The sequence below is a fragment of the Syngnathoides biaculeatus genome, chromosome 4 (genome assembly GCF_019802595.1).
Source record: "Syngnathoides biaculeatus isolate LvHL_M chromosome 4, ASM1980259v1, whole genome shotgun sequence".
Lineage (NCBI taxonomy): Eukaryota > Metazoa > Chordata > Actinopteri > Syngnathiformes > Syngnathidae > Syngnathoides > Syngnathoides biaculeatus.
Genome location: NC_084643.1, coordinates 20371436 through 20391508, shown reverse-complemented (window position 1 = coordinate 20391508; position 20073 = coordinate 20371436). Strand labels below are relative to the sequence as shown.

General features: G+C 40.5%; 1 protein-coding gene across 2 annotated transcripts; it reads left to right on the top strand.

Moving 5' to 3' along the window:
• Positions 1-1968: 1968 nt before the first annotated feature.
• Positions 1969-18525, top strand: pgam5 (PGAM family member 5, serine/threonine protein phosphatase, mitochondrial). Of its 2 annotated transcripts, none has more exons than XM_061817932.1 (6): positions 1969-2437; positions 3226-3398; positions 6680-6805; positions 6922-7010; positions 13384-13514; positions 17811-18525. In XM_061817932.1, exons 1-6 carry the CDS (start codon positions 2208-2210, stop codon positions 17959-17961), a joined length of 900 nt encoding a protein of 299 aa, XP_061673916.1. In that variant the 5' UTR covers positions 1969-2207; the 3' UTR covers positions 17962-18525. The 2 variants fall into 2 exon arrangements, with proteins under 2 accessions (XP_061673916.1, XP_061673915.1); XM_061817931.1 differs by having other exon boundaries at positions 13381-13514.
• The last annotated feature ends 1548 nt before the right edge of the window (positions 18526-20073 follow it).

Below are 20073 nucleotides of genomic sequence, written 5' to 3'. Positions count from 1 at the left end.
GGCGCTGTATTAATGTTCACCAGCCTACATTCCGGACGACAAACACACAAACCTGCAAACGGCAGCACCCAAACTCCATTTGGAAGCGAATTTCCCTTTGGGACAAATAGATGAGTTCATCATTCTTTCACATTAAAATAGAACACTTTGAGAAATACATGAAAACAAAACTCATGGTTTACTCAATTTCCTTCTTGTTCAGTTTCATTTCGGCTGATTTACGTACAATATTCCGAAATAATTCTCAGGCGCTCGTTGTAAAAGTATTACTTGGAGAAGACTGCCATCAAGTGGCCATTTAAAATGTTACTTTTGTGATTCAACCTGATCTTAGAACCTAATAACAGCTCATTGCTTTCTCCTTCTTCTTCCATCCATCCATTATCTGAGCCGCTTATCCTCACAAGGGTCACGGGAGTGCTATAGAGCCTATCACAGCTGTCAACGGGCAGGAGGCGGGGTACACCCTGAATTGGTTGCCAGCCAGTCACTGGGCACAAATAATACAGAAGTAAATATGTGCCACCAGGATTAGAATTTGAAATGCCACAGAAAACAGGATTTGAATATGAAATATAAAGTGATCACATTTTCAATAGTTGTATTTCAGTATAACTTTTCAATGTTAACAATTCAACTGGCTACAATTCGTTGTCTGAAATTCAACCGACTACAATTCAGTCTAAAATTCACCGTCTGTATCACCAGGTAGGGTTACTTCCGCTGAGAACCGAACAGACAGCCAATCGCAGTTACACTTTCTTAGTCACGTGACATCACTTAATAAGAAAGCGTAAATGGATTGGCTGGCTATTTGGTTCTGACCTGAAGTATCCTTGCCTGGTGGCACAGACGGTGAGTTTTAGACAGTGAATTGTAGCCGATTGAATTTCAGACAGCGAATTTGAGACAGTGAATTATAGGCAGTTATATTTCAGACAGCGAATTGTAGTCGGTTGAATTTCAGACAGCGAGAAGTAGATGCACAAGATAGGCTTGGATGGAAAAAGATAACACGCTGTGGCGACCCCTAACGGGACAAGCCGAAAGGAAAAGAAGAAGATGAAGAAGAATTGTGGCCAGTTGAGTTGTTAACATTGAAAAGTTACACTGTAATTCAACTATTGAAAATGTGATCACTCTACATTTCAAATTCAAATCCTGTTTTCTGTGGCATTTCAAATTCAAATCCTGGTGGCACATATTTACTTGCATATAAAATTCCCATTGTTATTTCAAAAGGATCACATTTTCAAAAGCTGTATTTCAGTTTAACTTTTCAATGTTAACAAATTCACCCAAAAAAAAGAAACCTTGAAAATTCAAATGCAATATTTTCAGTCTCCTGAGATTGAACTTGCTACAATTCGCTGTCTGAAATTCACTGTCTAAATTCAGTGTTCAGAGGGCAGGATTAATTCAGGTCAGAACCCAACACCCAGCTGATCCACTTAAGCTTTCTTAGTATGTGACATCAATTGACTAAGAAAGCGTAACTTGATGTCAAAGATCTCAAAAAATCTACAGAAACAACAAAAATGGATATATCTGCTTTTGCGTCTGAACTCTTCATATATATATATATATATATGTTTTCACATTTTCCATGACCAAATACCCAAAACAGAGAATTTTGACAAATTTATGTCCTCCTTCCCCTTTTCTTACCGATTCAAACAATTCCAACTTGGAAATATCTTTACAACTATTTCACAGTGACGCTCACACACAGTGGACAAGCCTAAAAATAAGGGTACGTTATCTCCGCCTTCAACGTTTATTGACCGATTCAACATTATCCATTTTAACGTTCCACATTTTACAGTTGAACGATGCAAATATTCCCCTGCATTCAGCATTCCTAATTTGATAACATTCACGTGCAAAATTGCTAAATACGCGATTGACGTTTGACCCAATAGGGCTGCTGTACTGTTAAAAAAAAAAAAAAAAAAAAAAAAAAAAAAAGCACCAACTAAAGATTAGCTTATGTATTTCGTGTGCTGCTGTATTTTCTTCTCCCGTTTTCATTATTTTATTTCTGTGGAACAACCGTTTTCGCCCGTGTGCGCGTTACTTCATCTGATATTAACTGCAAAGCTAGTTTGACTTGAAAATCGAGTCTGTCGCAGGGGAACGTTGAAGAAACAGTAGTTGAGTTGTGCTAACTTGCTAGCTTTCGTTAGCAGCTCGGCTCGGTGACCGGGATGTCTTATAGAAAAACTCTGAAAGTTATATTCGGTTTCGCCGGAGGTTCTGCCGCCCTGGTGCTGGCGGCTGCCGCTGCCGACTCTCGTGGCTATTTCGGCGAGAGTAAAACCGAGGCGGGCGGTCGCTGGTCTCGACTGTCCGCGCTTCAAGCCGCCCAGCCGGCGTGGGCAGCAACGAGCATCACGCCAGTGCCGACTGGTCACGCTTGGGACGTTAACTGGGACAAGTAAGATCAGTTTCACCCATTTCAAGGGGTTACCAGCCAATCGCAACAGTTTAAAACAATATAATGTTACTGTTTCTAAAAGACCAGTCTCAATTTTCACTTTATAGGTGGCAAGTTAGCCGTTTTTTAGGCCAACTGCAGTGTCAGCATCCAAAAGTGTGTTGTGGAATTGTACTAAAATATTTCAAGGGGACTACGGTTTATGGTGCCACATGACAGTTGTGTTGTGGTTACTAACGGCGCGCAACAGTGAAACAACACATAGTGTTAATGGAGCTATACATGTGTGGTAAAAAGAAATTTTAGAAGAACACATTTTCTTCATTATTAACTTTATAAATTTATCACGACTTCACCACAATACAAAAATGTAGGTTCCAGTGCTACATTATTTGAGAAACATTATCTTAAATTAGGCGGCACCGTGGATTAGCTGGTAAAGCGTTGGACTCAAAGTTCTGAGTTCCCGGGTTCAATCCTGGCCTGTGTGGAGTTTGCATGTTCTCTCTGTGCCTGTGTGGGTTTCCTGCCACGTCCAAAAAACATACAAAATTAATTGGACACTCTAAATTGCCCAGAGGTGTGATTGTGACTGCGACTGTTGTCTGTCTCCATGTGCCCTGTGATTGACTGGCAACCAGTTTAGGGTGTAACCTGCCTCCTGCCTGATGACAGCTGGGATTGGCTCTAGCACTCCCGTGACCCTCGTGTGGATAAGCGGCTCAGAAAATGGATGGATGGTTTGTGAACTTTATGAGGATTTATGAAGTTACTTATGATGTTTGCAGGAGAGAACCTTCAACACTGTCCAATGGCAAGAAGAAGGAGAGTGCAAGTGATGATCCCAGCTCAGAGCAGGAGAATGGCAAATCAAAAGCCACACGTAACATCCTCCTCATCAGACACTCTCAGTACAACCTGAGCGGAAGCAGCGACAAGGAACGCATCCTCACTCCTCTGGGTCTGCTTCATGTCACTTGAGATCGTAACACATCAGTATCACATGCTTTTTAAGGGTTTGGGGCACTGGAAGAGGGGAAGACGTGATGTTTCTTGGGGCCCATGACCGACTGGGCCCCTTGAAAAATCTTTCCATTCTTCCAATGATTGTTCTCATCCATCCAGCTCATTCCATTCCTAAAGAATTTTATCAATAGCAAATGGACTGTTCTGTTTTCCTTAGAAGACATTTCGCCTCTCTGAGCAAGGTTCATCAGTTCATGCAACACAGCTAAGTTAGGACCCAATAGGCTGCCAGTGTTTGTGTGTACAACTGAACTATTTATGCTCCAAGTCAGAAGCACACCCCCAAACCACGTATGATATCATTCTTTGGGAATACAAAAAAGGGCGAGCGGTATGAGGCTTCCTGGCAGAGAGGCCATTGTAAGTCCACTAGAGTCATTAGATGGAAACTCTCATTAAAGCCCAAGTGTCATCCCTATAAACATTCCAAAATAGATATTGTAATGAAAAATATACATAACATTCACTTCAATGTCTATACGAAAAAATTAATGTGAGCGGAGAGCGCGTCATCCATGTGCAAAGTTGCAGAAGTGTCATTCTACGATATCCAAGTGGTCGCCATATTGGCTGCATCCTCCGTCCGTGACGTCACCCGGACATTCGCCAATGAAAACACGCCCGTGCACCCTAACTATGGGAGACATGGGTGCCCCTTCTGACACGGAAGCTCTTTTCGAAAAGGAGAACACCACACAACCGAGTGAAGTTACCGGGGCAATATTACACTATTTTTTCGAGCCCTCCGGGCAATATTACACTGTTGTTTTGAGCCATATTCAGATGATATGCGATAACAGCCAAACTACATCCCCGTCCAATCCACTTCCGCGGCGGAGATGAGCCATTGCGGCTCATCGCAGCCTGCTGGTGTGGCTTATGACCGAGCCGAGACATGCTGCTTTAGGGGGTTGTTCACGGCTGCGGCAGTACGCGATGAGCAACACAGTCGAGCCGGGGCGCTCTACTGCGCGCACGCGGCTGAGTGAGGCATTCTCAGCTGGGTTCTTCAGATTCGCTGCTGTCCGTGCAGCAGCCCGACGCCGTCCGACGCGCACATCGACATATTTCGTACGCGGATCTTTTGTCATGTTATGAGAGACCGATTACGTGGTCCGCCCCAAACTATTTTTTTTTTTTTTAGTAGCTTTATACACACCAACCTGTTATTTGGAACCCACGAAGCTCTCGTCCTCTGTACTCGTGCAATCCATTTTTCACAACGAACCGGGTCTCTTGCAAACTTATGAAGGGTAAATCCATTCTCCCGAGTGTTCAAGCAATGTCCAGCAATGCAATGAGCTGGCATTTTGGCTAACACAAAGGATCAACGAGCTACCTTCCCGGAGGTAAAACTAATGAAAACAAACGAGTCCACCTGGGGGCGCCGCTGTCCTTTATGTCACTTCCTGCTTCTTCTCGAAAACAAATCCCTCGAGAGGATTTTCATGGCGGGAGTTACAAAAAGCTGTATTCGTCAAAATCATATTTTGTGGTGAAAAAACCCATGGGCCCATATTGGCTGACAATTTTTCATTAATATCGTCCTAAAAATGATCCATTTCATGACAGTAGCTCTTTAAAGGGTAAATAAACCCTTCAATTTTCATAAATGTATTAAATGTGCTAAACATGGTATTCTGATTAATATTGTTTGTAGAATTACAGTCATTCACTAATATCAGTCATTTCAGTAGGTAGCCATTTTGGGATTATATTGCCATCTGCTCTCCACTTAAAATGATAGGGTGCCCACCTGATAAAATGTTATCTTGCATTGTGAACATTATATTCACCACTATAACATTAGCACATTAAAAGTAACCTCAGAGTCAAAATTGACACCCAGATTTTTAACACATAATGAGGGTTTAAAATCTTGTAATTTTGGTTAGTTTCTCCTACCTTCAGGACCGATAATTAAGCCTGTGTTTTGTCTTGTTTGAGCTGTAGGAAATTCATTGCTATCCACGACTTTATATCAAAAATACATTAACGAAGTGTATCAATTGCTCCTGTGTCTTTAGGAGAAACAGAGTTGTACAGTTGTGTGTCATCTGCATAACTATGGAAGCTGATACGGTGTGTTGTGATTATGTCCCAAAGGTGAAACATGTAGAAAGTAAAAAAAAAATGGACCCGAACTTGACCCATGCAGCACCCCACACTCAATTTTTATGCATTCTACAGAAATGTATATCCAAACCTACAAATAAAATGACCCATTTCCAAAGTCCATGCAGAGGGCCACTGATAGTGTCGTGGGACCTTTTTTTAAAGTTGGTGTTGGTTAAATGGATGAAGGTGGCGAAACAAATCTGGGGTGAACCCTGCGGAGGTCCCAGTGAGAAAGATTAGGAAAGGCTACTAGAGTTCTTAAATGGGTGCAAATTTTATTGAGATTTTACTGTGAATCTCTGCTGACATATTACCTGCACGAAGTAGTTTTATTGTCATCCATGTGAATTATAGTAAACAACGAGCTCGACTATGGCCCCACTTTTGACGAAAGCAAAAGTAAAACCCATACCATTGTTGAGAAATAGAAAAAAATGAAAACTGTGTGGGGAAATAACAAATTGACAGCTCACCAAGAAATATTGTGTGAACATCTCAAAACCTACAATAAGTGAGTCAACCAGTCAAGAATCTCCCATTCCTCAAAACTCATCCAATGTTAAAATACAGACAGTACACACAATAATGCTCAGACACAGCCAAATTGACCACATACACACTAGTTGACAATTTGTACATTATGACGAAATCCAGGGTGTGTCCCGTGTTGTGACTCGGCTGTGTGAATATTCTGTTTGAAGTCCATGCAGCTTATAAGGTTTAAAAATTCTCTGGATATCTTACCTGAGGTGTTATGAATATGCAAATTAATGTCATCACTTCTTAAAATCCTGTAATAGTGTTACTGACAGTAATTCTGAAAATTCACTTATGAAAGAAGTGGAATGTTAGTGTGCTCTATACATTGTGAGACAAAGGATCAACAGACTGCTAAAAACAGAAATTCAAATCATGTCATCCATCCATTTTTTTAACACTTTATCCTCACTAGAAGGAAAAAGATTTGAGATGATTCCTTTAAAAAAGTGAAGCAATGACAACGCAGTTCTTAGCCCCCTTGTAGAAAATAACATTTAATTTAGTGGGCATGAATTGTGTATTTTTCTTTTCCAGTGACCCTCCAATGTGTCTCCTTAGGTCGAGAGCAGGCTGAGTTGACAGGTCATCGTCTGTCAGCACTGGGACTGAAATACGATGTTCTGATCCACTCCAGCATGGCCAGAGCCACAGAGACCGCACACATCATCAGCAAACACCTTCCCGGTAGTGGAGAGAATTCACACAGCTTTCAACGCATGCTCATATCACCAATTATGGTTAGATGTTGGCAACCTGATGATATAAATTCTTCTCATCCACTTGCTGTCTTGTGGCATTAGGTGTGGAGCTGCTGAGCTGTGACTTGCTTCGAGAGGGTGCGCCCATCGAGCCAGTTCCATCCGTCACTCACTGGAAGCCTGACGCTGTGGTGAGAAAAGCACCCCTGGCCTCCTGCCTTAGTTTTCTGTGGGACATGTTTTCTGTGATTGTCATGTCAAGTGCTTGTCAAAACTTATAGCTGAAGGCTCTGAGCCAAAGTAGGCTAAAACATCAGTACAGTACAGTATTGTAGTAGAAATGGACCAAGGGGATGTAGAGTTCCAGAATGGAAAACTCAGCAATCACTGTGAATTGACGGGCGCGATCGTGCTCGCATGCCATCGCACTCGCAAATCCGCACAGTCGAGCATGAAAAATCATCTGCGTAAAATCTGTTACGAGTAGAAATACATCGATTTTGAAAGACATCGCTTATTTTGTGTAGTCTTGACCAATACAAATGCGCACTCGTCGCACAATTCTCAGCGCACATGAAAACCGATCCAGTACAGTGAACCACACCCTGACGTCTTTTTTTTTTGTAACATGGAAGCAGACTTCTCCTGCTAGTTTACCTGACTCCGCCCACCTACAGCTCTGAAAGGGGTACACTCGTAATTCCAAACACCACCAGTGCGTTAGTTAGCAACACAGTTAGGGAAATGTAGAGCAAAGAGAGTTAGACGTGCTGCTTTACTCTTGATAATAATGGTAAAAGTGAAAAAAAAAAGTGCTGTTGCTTGAATGAATGTCGGGGTATATTAATAATTGAAGAAAAAGTGGTGAAACTGGATGAGATTTTCTCTTTTTTGAGTAAAAAAGGTCTGTTCTGAAACCAAAGTACAGGATAAGATGGTGTATAATGTCAAAATTCCACCTTGGCGCAGCCTGACAGAGGATGAAAGCACAGACAATACAGTGCACAAAAAGCTAATTCTGTATTTTAAATATAGGAGGCAACATAACATTAATCTTTAAACTGTTTGGGAGCTCAGCTTTCAACATGCATTGCTAAATATATTCTGCAAGCAAGAATTCAGTTTTACACCAAGAAAAACAGACAGGGATAACATTGTGGGTTGAAAAAAAATGAAGCAAAGTTGGAAGCAAGCCTTCAAATTTATAGTTCATAGTTGGCTTGGTTTAGTTAGCAATATATTTTTTATTTTAAGTTTGCAAAAACACAAAATTGTTCTTAAATATGTTCTGATGGGAATGTAAATGCTGTAATCTGAATTGTTGAACGAGCCATAACTTCAGTAGATGAGACTGATCTGACCACAGTGTATACACCTGTTGTTGCTCATAGTGGTCAAAGGGGCCACTCATGGGCTTAGTTTGTTTGCTCAGACACGTAAAAAATTAGAGGGAACGTTGGTCTTGACATTAATTTATAGGTTTATTTCATAAACATTGGTAGCAAAATAAACCTGATCCTAAACAATCAGTATTCACCCTGAAACAGGAAATGCAACTCTGAGCATGTTCGGAAGTTATGCCAAAAGCACATTCGGAGCTTCTTCACATACTGCGAGTGCGTTTACGCCAAAAGTCATCAACATCATGAGCCATGTCAAAGGAAATTCAGTTACATTGAAAACATTTCTGGGATATAACAGGTAATATTTCAGTATCTAATTATAATAAGTATGAGATTGTGATTTACTTTGACTTAATCTAAGTTCTAACATTAGACTAGTTTGTCCATATACAGTGCCCTCCATAATTATTGGCACCCCCCGGTTAAGATGTGTTAAAAGCCTTAAAATAAATTCCGTGTTTATTGCAGAAGAATACTGTCACACTGAAAATTTTAGGAAAATGTAACCTTCAACTCAAATGAATTGTAAGAAAATAAAAAAATCCCTGACTAAAACATTATTTTTCATTAAATCACCTGTTCCACAATTATTTGCACCCTTAACAATTTCCAGGAAATAAATATAATTGAAGCATTTCTGTCATTTTTACAGTAGTTTACAACGTTTACCAGAGTATGTAGGAGCATTTAATTCATAATTCATCACTTCCTGTTTCCCTGGGGTATAAATATGACATGACATAGAGGCCATTTCTCTTATCCACTCTTAAACATGGGAAAGACAAAGGAACACAGCATACAAGTGAGGCAGATGTGCGTCAACCTTCACAGGTCAGGCACAGGCTACAAGAAGATTGCCACTCAACTGCAGCTTGCCCATATCCACTGTGAGAGGAATAATTAAGTTCAAAACAACTGGAACAGTGTAAACAAGCCTGGATGAGGACCCATGTTTATTTTGCCACCACACACAGTGAGGCGGATGGTAAGAGAAATCAAAAGATCTCCAAAGCTCACTGTTACAGAATTACAACAAATGGTAGCATCCTGGGGTCACAAAGTCTCCAAATCAACCATCAGGCACTGTCTACACGCCAACAAGCTGTTTTGGAGGCATGCACGGAGGAAACCTTTCCTCACTCACAATCATAAACGCAAACGTCTGGAGTTCGCCAAGCGGTACTGGGGCTTCAACTGGGACCGTGTGCTGCCCGAAAGCTGAAGATGGGTGGTCACTGGGTCTTTCAGCAAGACAATAACCCTAAACATATGGCCAAGTCTACACAGAAATGGTTCACCAGACACCAAATCAAGCTCCTCTCATGGCCATCTCAGTCTCCAGACCTCAACCCCATTGAAAACCTGTGGGGTGAACTGAAGAGGAGAGGACCCAGGTCTCTGGATGATTTAGAGAGATTCTACAAAGAGGAATGAATGGCTGAAGATCCGTCTTTCTGTCTTTTCCCATCTTGTGAAACATTATAGGAGAAGATTAGGTGCTGTTTTGTTGGAAAAAGTGGGTTGTACGAAGTATTAACACCAGGGGTGCTAATAATTGTGACACACATTATTTGATGTCAAATAATTATTTCTTTATGTGGGATTTTCTCCCCACTGAATAAATGCACTTGTATCGAAGGGTGGATTTTTCTCTTTTTCTCCATTAAGGTCCCATATTATTTAGAAAAAAAAATACAATTATTAGAAGCTAAAAAAACACATCTTAATCAGGGGTGCCAATAATTACGGAGGGCACTGTATCTAAATGCGAATGGTTATTTTCCCCCGTGGTACCGCGTTATCTTGAAGTTGAAAACTTTTCCCCTCTCCTTGCTTTTAGCATGCTTTAGAGATCAAGATATAGATCATATACTGCTAGCTTTCATCAATGGATTGACAATAGATAGTGCCGTAAATTATGCTAGATTATAACAATACATCATGATGAAATAAAATGATTTGATTATATGAATACTTAGTTTTGAAATTGGATGTCTATTAACCTCTTTAAAAATGTCTGTCTCAGTCGGTGCAGTGTCAATAAATTATGAATATGGTATTAGGTAACAACTACATACTCTGGTCTCACAACTCAGTAAGTTGTTTTAAGGTCTTCAGATTCCATCCCTAATCACACCCGCAACTTTATATCTGTGGGCATGACTGGTGGACCACACCCATAACTTTATATCTGCGGGCATGACTGATCACACCCATACATTTTTCACATGCGAGTGACTGCATCAGCCAGGAACCTAAACCTTCGCAAATGGGTCTTCTAAATGGACAATGAACCAAAGCATACTGCCAAAATGGTTAAAAAGTGTCTCGAGGGTAACCAAGTCAATGTCTTGGAGTGGCCATCACAAAGCCCCGATCTGAATCCCAATCGAACACTTGTGGACAGATTTAAAAAGGCAACCAAAAAACCTGACTCAGTTGCACCAGTTCTGTCAGGAGGAATGGGTCAGAATTCCAGCAGAGTACTGTCAGAAGCTTGTAGAAGCTTCCCCAAAACGTTTGATCCAAGTCATGCAGTTCCAAAGAAAGGCTACTCAATACGAAGGAAATGTATGCAAACTTTTCACCTCAAAGAAAATAATATAAAATTCTTTAAGAAGTTCTCATTATTGTGGCACTTAATGAGTTAATAATGTCTAATTTCTAATGCAAATTATCTTATCTAGATGAAAATATATGTTCAACTGTAGCATAAAATGCATATCCTGTTCGGTGTTTTTACCAAAAAATATGTTTATGAATTAAAGTCCGCGAACTCTGAGTTTCCCTTACCTGAAAAACGACTCATTTCGTGTGGCTGACCTCTGGCGTCACTGCAGGTAGACATTCTGTTGTGGGATGAGGATTAGCATGGAACCTCGCTGGTTTACGCCGAAGAAATACTCATTCGTTTCGAGAATTCCCCGGGCAGTAGTCTGTCATATGCAGTGAACATTTCACCCCGGACTTTTTTACTGGTGGACTCATGTCTGAGATGGGTTTTCAATGTTAAAACTCGGTTTAGTGCCTCACATACAGCCAGTTCCGACACCTGAACAGATCGGTGTTGCTAAAGTCACCAAACGCAATTATGGATCAGCTGCTGAACCAGGACACGCTTCGATAAGCTCAGCCCCTGCCACAGAAAGTACCAAAACTGTGGAGAGGTTTTGTTAAAAGACAAGTTGCAGAGGTATGTTGATCATGTTTTATTTCCTGAAAACTTTGAACACTGTTGACATGGTTGAATGAAAGAAGCACATGTCTTTCTTAGTGAAAAATGAAAGAAGCACATGTCGTTCTTGGTGAAAAATATTTTACTACCGCTTATTATTTGAGCATTCTTAACTTGAAAAACAGGATAATATTGTGCAGAAGTGGCGACACGGTGGAGCTGCTGAAGACCCGTGTTCAATCCCAGCCTTCCCTATGTGGAGTTTGCATGTTCTCCCCATGCCTGCATGGGTTTTTTCCGGGCACTGCGGTTTCCTGCCACATCCCAAAAACATGCAACTTTAATTGGACACTCCTAAATTGCCCATACGTGTGATTGTGAGTGTAGCTGTATGTCTTAATGTGCCCTGTGATTGGCTGGAAACCAGTTCAGGGTCTAGCCTGCCTCTTGCCCGTTGACAGCTGGGATTGGCTCCAGCACTCCCGCGACCCTTGTGAGGATAATAGACGCATGTATGCAAACCTTTTATTAGTGCAGGGTTTTTAATCTTAATGTAATACTACATAGAATTAAAACAAGCCGTATTACATACTTGTCACTCACAGAATAGGAGACCTGTTTGCAATTTATCAAAAATAATTTGTGCACCATGAAATAGATTGAAATGAACCTGTGCTTGATCAACACATTTTTTTCTCATTTTATAAATTTTGAACCTTATTTTTCTATATTAATTACAGATATTAAGGAAACGTCTTCTGCACAAGAGCTTGACATCGAACCAGCAGATGCTGAGTCTCCATCCTTGGTACATTCCAAAAGTTGCCTATTCGTGAAAATGGAACACATACCTTTCTAACAGGAGAGAGAATATTGCAACATGTATTTCAACCTCCGGTTTTCTCAAAAAACTTTAATTGAAAGACCAAATAATAATTCTGTGCAAATGTTATGTAACATATTTATACAAAATATAAGGATACAGTTCAATAAAAATGCTGTAATTCTTGTTCTCTGTTGTACATTTACTTCATATACAAACATATACATTGACATTTCCACAAAGAAAAAAAAAACTGAATGTAGACCAGTTGTTCGTTGTTCCGATCTTTTAAAAATAAGGGCGAAATATTATCTTCACTAAAATCTGTGAAGCCATGGCTGATGTGTGGAAAGACATCGGAGATTGTGAGTGTTTCTCACTGCAGTTGGACGAATCCACTGACGTGAGTGACATTCAATCTTATGGTGTTTAGTGATCAACGTGAACTCAGATAATTACAAAAAAATGTATACAGTTAATTATGTTGTGTTGCGTCATGCGGTTATGCAAGGCACACAAACATACATTTACACATGAATCCTCAATATACTTTAAAATAAATATGTTTAGTATTTTTGTAGTGGTTAGAAGAAGGTTAAAAAAAATCCACAGCTTCGTCGTTCTCGCATTGGAGTCAGAGGGTGCCATGATGTTCTCACTGGGTCACCGGCACTGACGTCACGCCCCTTGTCTGGTATTTCCGCTCTGCTGTCGTCTTTTTCCGGCGAATCCAGCAATATGTGATCATTTTTTGCTGATAATCGACAAATAAAATTATTTCCTTCATAACGGATTTCAGGTTCGAATTCTGCATAAAAAACTGTGAAATATTTGATAAAAGGTACATCGAGGGCCTTCCATACCCTTTAACAAAATTACATTAGCTTGGTGATCCTGACTGACCTAAAACAGAAGAGGTTTAATCTGATTTGACTTCAGACAGTGAGACAAAAAAATGTAATATTTTTGCAGTGTATGTAAATTTTTGGCTTCAACTGTATTCAAAATACCTATTTAACCAAGCAAAAATCTATCTTCTATCCTTATGCTGAATTGTTCAGGTAAATTGGCAGTAGAATACTCGATCACCAGTTGCTCTAACAGAGAACGCTCTCTCGCCTCATGTCACGGTCACTTTCAACGTCTCTGCCGTCCTCTAGCAGTACCATGAGGATGGAGCACGCATCGAGGCAGCCTTCCGCCGCTACATCCACCGGGCAGACCCAAAGCAGAAGGAGGACAGCTACGAGATCATTGTGTGCCATGCCAACGTCATCCGTTACTTTGTTTGCAGGTTTGTGTCATCTGCTGAGTTTGCCCAGTGTGTCTGTGTTGCATGCTGCAAAGTTTCCGCCTTATGTGACAAATGAGAGAGCAAGAATTTGACTGATCCTCAATATTATTCCTTCTAATTGGAATTTTCAACGTTGAAGCACCGTAGTACTGTAAGTAAAGACCGTCTTGGCTTTGTCCTTGTTCGAGGTTGCTATCTTCCTCTGTTACGATAGCAACTGTTAGCATGTTACCTTTGTATCAGTTCTCATCAAATTGTATTTTTTTTTATACAACCATGGGTAAAATACGCTCTATTCCCAAAAGTAGTTGTTTACCTGTCTTAACTCACAAATAAATGTATGTGAAATCCCATTCCTAATCCGACATCGACCTACCCTTTACATTTGGGGTGTCAAGGTAATTTTTGTCGCGGGCCACATTTTAGTCATGGTTTTCCACAGGACCATTATGGTGCCACAATATCTCAGTGTTATCATTCATGATATGACCATTTGAAATTTTGCTTCAGATACTTGAATCATGGAAGTTGACACACATGATTTGCCTTCGCGGGTCACATAAAATGATGTGGTGGGCTGGATCTGGCTTAGAGATTGACATCAGTGCTTTACACCTATTAAGGTTAAACTTTTCTGGGAAGGCTGACCACAACCTGTAGGATTGTGGTGATGGGAGTTTTTGACCATTCTTCCATAAGTGCATTTGTTAGGAAACAGACTGACAAAGAAGTACTGGCTCTTAGTCTCTGCTCTAAGTCATCCAAAGATGTTCTGTCGAGTTGAGGTCAAGACTCAATTTCAGTAAAGTTCATCCACAGCACACTCTGTCGCAAAATGTCTTTGCACCAATGAACAAAGTGAGGTCCATAAAGACACGGGTTCTTTCGTGTGGATGACCTTGAGTGGCCTGTAGAGAGTGCTGACACCAACCTGATCAGACATCTTTTGAATGAATTGAGCAAGAGCCAGTACTTCTCGTCCAACATCAGCGTGACCTCATCAATGTGCTTCTGGAAGAATGATCACATATTCCCTACACATACCCCTGAGCCTTTTGGAAAGCCTTTTCAGAAGAGTTAAAGCAAATATAGCTGTAAAAAAAAAAAAAAAAAAAAAAGAAAAGGGGGGGGTTTACTTCACTAAGTCAAGGCAGGGAAGCAAGTACTTCTGGGAGTCTATTGTAGCATTATCTTACAAGTATCTACAAACCCCAATACCAATGAATTTCAGACATATACAGTGCCTTGTGAAAGTATTTGACCCCCTTGAACTATTCAACCATTCGCCACATTTCAGGCTTCAAACACAAAGATACAATTTTCATTTTTTGTCAAAAATCAACAAGTGGGACACAATTTTGAAGTGGAATGAAATTTATTGGAAATTTTAAACTTTTTTAACAAATAAAAACCTGAAAAGTGGGGCATGCAATATTATTCAACCCATTGCATTAATACTTTGTAGCGCCACCTTTTGCTGCAATTACAGCTGCAGGTAACTTGGAGTATGTCTCTATCAGTTTTGCACATCGAGAGACTGAAGTTGTTGCCCATTCTTCCTCGAGCTCAGTGAGGTTGGATGGAGAGCATTTGTGAACAGCAGTCTTCAGCTCTGCCCACAGATTCTCGATTGGATTCAGGTTTGGACTTTGACTTGCCCATTCTAACACCCGGATACGTTTATTTGTGAACCATTCCATTGTAGATTTTGCTTTATGTTTTGGATCATTGTCCTGTTGGAAGATAAATCTCTGTCCCAGTCTCAGGTCTTTTGCTCCAACAGGTTTTTGTCCAGAATGGTCCTGTATTTGGCTCCATTCATTTTCCCATCAGTTTTACCCATCTTCCCTGTCCCTGCTGAAGAAAAGCTGGCCAATACCATGGGGGTGCCACCACCATGTTTGATAGTGGGATGGTGTGTTCAGGGTGATGAGCTGTGTTGCTTTTACACCAAACATATCGTTTTGCATTGTGGCCATAAAGTTTGACTTTGGTTTCATGTGACCAGAGCGCCTTCTTCCACATGTTTGGTGTGTCTCCAAGGTGGCTTGTGGCAAACTTTAAATGAGACTTTTTACGGATATCTTTGAGAAATGGCTTTCTTCTTGCCAATCTTCCATGAAGGCCTAATTTGTGCAGTGTACGACTGATTGTTGTCCCATGGACAAACTCCCCCATCTCAGATGTAGATCTCTGCAGTTCATCTAGAGTGATCATGGGCCTCTTGGCTGCATCTCTGATCAGTCTTCTCCTTGTTCGAGGTGAAAGTTTAGAGGGTCTTGGTAGATTTGCAGTGGTCTGATACTCCTTCCATTTCAATATGATTGATTGTACAGTGGTCCTTGAGATGTTTGAAGCTTGGCAAATCTTTTTTTTATCCAAATCCGGCTTTAAACCTCTCCACAACAGTATCTCGGCCCTGCCTGGTGTGTTCCTTGGTCTTCGTGATGCTCTCTGCACTTTAAACAGAACCCTGAGACGATCACAGAGCAAGGTGCATTTGTACAGAGACTTGATTACAGACAGGTGGATTCTATTTATCATCATCAGTCAACATTGGGTCATTCAGAGTTCCTCACTGAACTTCTGGAGTGAGTTTGCTGCACTGAGAGTAAAGGGCCCGAATCATATTGCACTCGCCACTTTTCAGTTTTTTATTTGTTAAAAAAGTATAAAATATCCAATAAATTTAGTTCACTTCACGATTGTGTCCCACTTATTGATTCTTGACAAAAAAATGAAAATTGTATAACTTTATGTTTGAAGCCTGAAATGTGGCAAACGGTTGAAATGTTCAAGGGGGCTATACTTAATACTTTTCACAAGGCACTGTAAAATGTAACTAAAAGCTGATTTGTGAGACCTTTTCACCCTACGGTATATTCAAATGAATACATAAAAACCAAATATAAAAAAATGAGAACTGAGGACACACCAATTGCTGCAGATGCGTGATATATCTAAAATTCTTTCCAATTCTTGCTGGAGGTACAACTTCAGTTACTCAAAACTCCAGAGTCTCAACTTCAGTCATCAAATTCAAAATGAGAGAATATTTGCAAAAATATTACTGATTATGGTCGTCAGTATGGAATTTATTTTAATATTATTTTTTAAATAATATTTTAATATAGTCATGTACCTGCTCAGAATACAAAATAAATTATGCTGTGTTGCTTGTTTTTGTTTTCACATTAAGGAAAAATATCTTGTTTTTTATTTTAATGGCTCTTTTTTTCAAGACAAATCAAAAGAAATGTTTTTCCTTGTGTTTTTGAGATTGTATGGTGAAAGCTGCAGCTGGCTACTAGTGTGGACTAAATGGAAACAGAAATGGCAGTATTTTGTCAGTAACATTTGGGGAAAAAAACCAACATACTATGAGTTACTTCATTGCTTGGACAGGTGAACGTAGTTCACAATTTTGAAATAACTTTGAGCTAAATGAGTTCATTTTTGGAATGGTGTATTGAATTCTAAACTAGTTCAAGTCAAAAATGAACTTTCCAAACACTGACCGTAAACAAAGAAAGAAAGAAAGAAACATAACATTATGATACACACCAGACTCTACAAAATACAAGGTAACACGTCAAACAACATACACTGTATACTGTATTGTATTTGGAGGGGGATTAGAGTGTGTCATACTAAAGTAATGATAATGGTGCCCCCTTCGTGTGGATAAATAATACAGTATAAACTCCAATCACAATAATGGATTTACAGTACTGAATACTACTCGCACAAGTTGGACTTTTGCATGAAATTTCCAGATCAGTCCAAAATGTACTAAACCGTCACAGGTGGACTTACTTTTAATCAACCAAAACTTTATAGTGCGTGTCTCACTCTGAGTTGTGCATTCAAAATAACAATGGTAACAACAGTAATCAAATTTGTGTTGTGGCTAACACTCAAAAGGCTTCCCGTGCAACACAGATGACAAGTAAGGAGGTGAGCATGTAGGAGGATGGACTCAAGCATTACCTCAAAAGCAAGAGCAAGTTCCAATAAGTTTAATTAAGTAAAAGGTCAAATTCATAGTTCATATCTCAAGGTTATGGTCCAAAAAGCCAAAATTCGCTAGCTTTTTATCAGCAGTATATTCATAACTTTTGACTGGTTTTCAATGCAGTTTTCAGTTAGACTGCTTTGGAAAGCAAAGGAATGACATTTGTCAATTTATATTTTCTTGTGTGTAAAGTCAATGTTGGTGTTGTTTTTCTGTTTTCTTATTCAGCAGTGTGCACATCCAACTTCCTGGTTAGTAAATGTGTAATGCTCTGTTCTCAGGGCCCTGCAATTTCCACCCGAGGGCTGGTTACGTATGGGATTGAACAACGGCAGCATCACGTGGCTCACCATCCGCCCCAACGGCCGGGTAGCCCTTCGAACTTTGGGAGACGCGGGATTCATGCCCCCAGACAAACTAACACGAACCTGATTGGCCAACATCCTGCACTTCCTGGACCAGGGTTGGGATGACGGACGCGTTGGTCACAGGGTCAATCTCAGTTTTCTCCTTAAGTGTCTTTCTTCGGGTATTCAGTTGTTTTTTTGTTAAACTGCCGCCATTTGTGCTTGAAGGACTGTGGTGGTTGGTGGTGTTGTGATGATTGCGTCCTTGCCAGACGACACCAACAGAATGTAATTCAGTCCTTTTTTTTTTTTTAACGAGAGCAGTTCCAAACCGAGAAGTTGCGGGATTGTGAACATGAATAGAGTAGAATAGGCAAGAGTTATTGTCACTGTAAGCAGAGCTGAGTAAACAATACAAGTCTCTTTTTGTGTTTGAAAAAAGCCACAAGAAGATGTTGACATTTCGAACGTTCCAAAAGTTCTACACCTAAGTTCAAAGTGGATTCTTATGTTGTGGTGTCAGCCTATCACAGATCTGCCAAAGGGGATCTCCGTAGACCTCAGTAGTTGCTTTGTTCTACAGTGAGTTGTTCCATTGTGAGCGGCTGTTTGTGACACCTTTTATCTTCAATAAAGATGACGAAAAGGCACAAAAGTGGAACTGGTTTCCAATTCCTTGTATTACTGTGATGTTTCTGGCTTGAATGGGGAGACAGCACCCGTCCCACCTCCCAAGCCACCTCCAGCCGCACCTTAACTCATTCAGGAAAAACAGGATTGGACCTTAGATTTTCTCGAAGATACATTGAATTATAAAATGAATCCAATAAAGTCGAAAATCGAGGAGTAAGTACAGTTTTTTAAAAAGGCCTTCTGTTTCTTTGATACTTGCTAAAATGATTTTTCAGGAGCTCCAAATGCTTGTTTTTGTGTCTGCAAGCATACTTGGGCGAAAAGTCTTTGACAATTGCAAACCGCCTGTACTTTTTTTAGTTAAAAAGAGCTGTCTTTGCTATCCATTGTCCATTCATATGAATGGCCACAACTGATACCCAATCACTCAGAATGCAGACTGGCTAGTAGAAATAGTGATGAAATAGCCACCATTTCATAGCCAGCCACAATTCTAAAACCTCTCACTACCCTGGAGACTACTTGGAGACCCCGTGATAACTAGTTTACAGTGGTTGCGTGATGTCTCCATGAGTCTTAATTGCAGATTACTTCAGTTGCCAAGGAGTTGAACATGTTTAATTTCAATGGAGACTTTTTGGTGAATCCTCTACAGCTTGGTGTCAAACTCAAGGCCTGGGGACCAAATTCGGCTCACCACATGAGTTCATGTGGCCTGCAAAGGCAAATCTAGTGTGTCAACTTCAATGATTCTTGTGAAAATCTTTACCAAAATTTCCAATTGTCATATAAATGATTATGTTGAGGCAGCTGGTAAATCGGTGGCCTCACAGTTCTGAGGATCCGGATTTGATCCTAGCCCCCGCCTGTGTGGAGTTTGCATGTTCTCCCCGTTCCTGCATGGGTTTTCTCCTGGCACTCCGGCTTCCTCCCACATCCCAAAAACATGCAACATTAATTGGACACTCTAAATTGCCCCTAGGTGTGATTGTGAGTGTGGCTATTTGTCTCCATGTGCCCTGCGATTGGCTGGCAACCAGTTCAGGGTGTACCCCGCCTCCTGCCCCTTGACATCTGGGATAGGCTCCTGCACTCGCCCGACCCTTGTGAGGAAAAGCGCCCAAGAAAATAGATGGACGGATGATTATGTTGAGATATTACAAGCATTTTTGTTACAAAATATGAACAATAGTTGAAAAAGCCATTACCCTAGATTTCTGATTCCAAAACTAGTTCATAAGGTGATGTAAATAAGATGAGGTATTTTAACATTTTTATGGTTTCACAGTCATAACAGCCCTCTGAAGGAAACTGTAACTACAATGTGGCCTGCGACAAAAATTTGTTTGACATCCCTGCTCTACTCTATACGCTCTATTCTAGTCAACTAGTCTCGTGATGAGTGCCTGGCCAAAGCTCAGCCGTAGCAACCTTCTCTTTATATAACGCTCAGTCCTGTGCCTGGTGGATGAGGGTGGCCAGGCCAGAACACTGGGTTTTGTTTTACAGTGGACTGATGAAAATCAAGGCTTTCAGAAATAACTTAACTCTTAATTTCTTCCCA

Bases quoted from the DNA above. Each gene is read 5' to 3' on its own strand.
- pgam5 (XM_061817931.1), top strand. From the start codon at position 2,208: ATGTCTTATAGAAAAACTCTGAAAGTTATATTCGGTTTCGCCGGAGGT. The intron at 2,438-3,225 runs GTAAGATCAGTT...TGATGTTTGCAG, and splicing joins TGGGACGTTAACTGGGACAA to GAGAGAACCTTCAACACTGT. The intron at 6,806-6,921 runs GTAGTGGAGAGA...TTGTGGCATTAG, and splicing joins CATCAGCAAACACCTTCCCG to GTGTGGAGCTGCTGAGCTGT.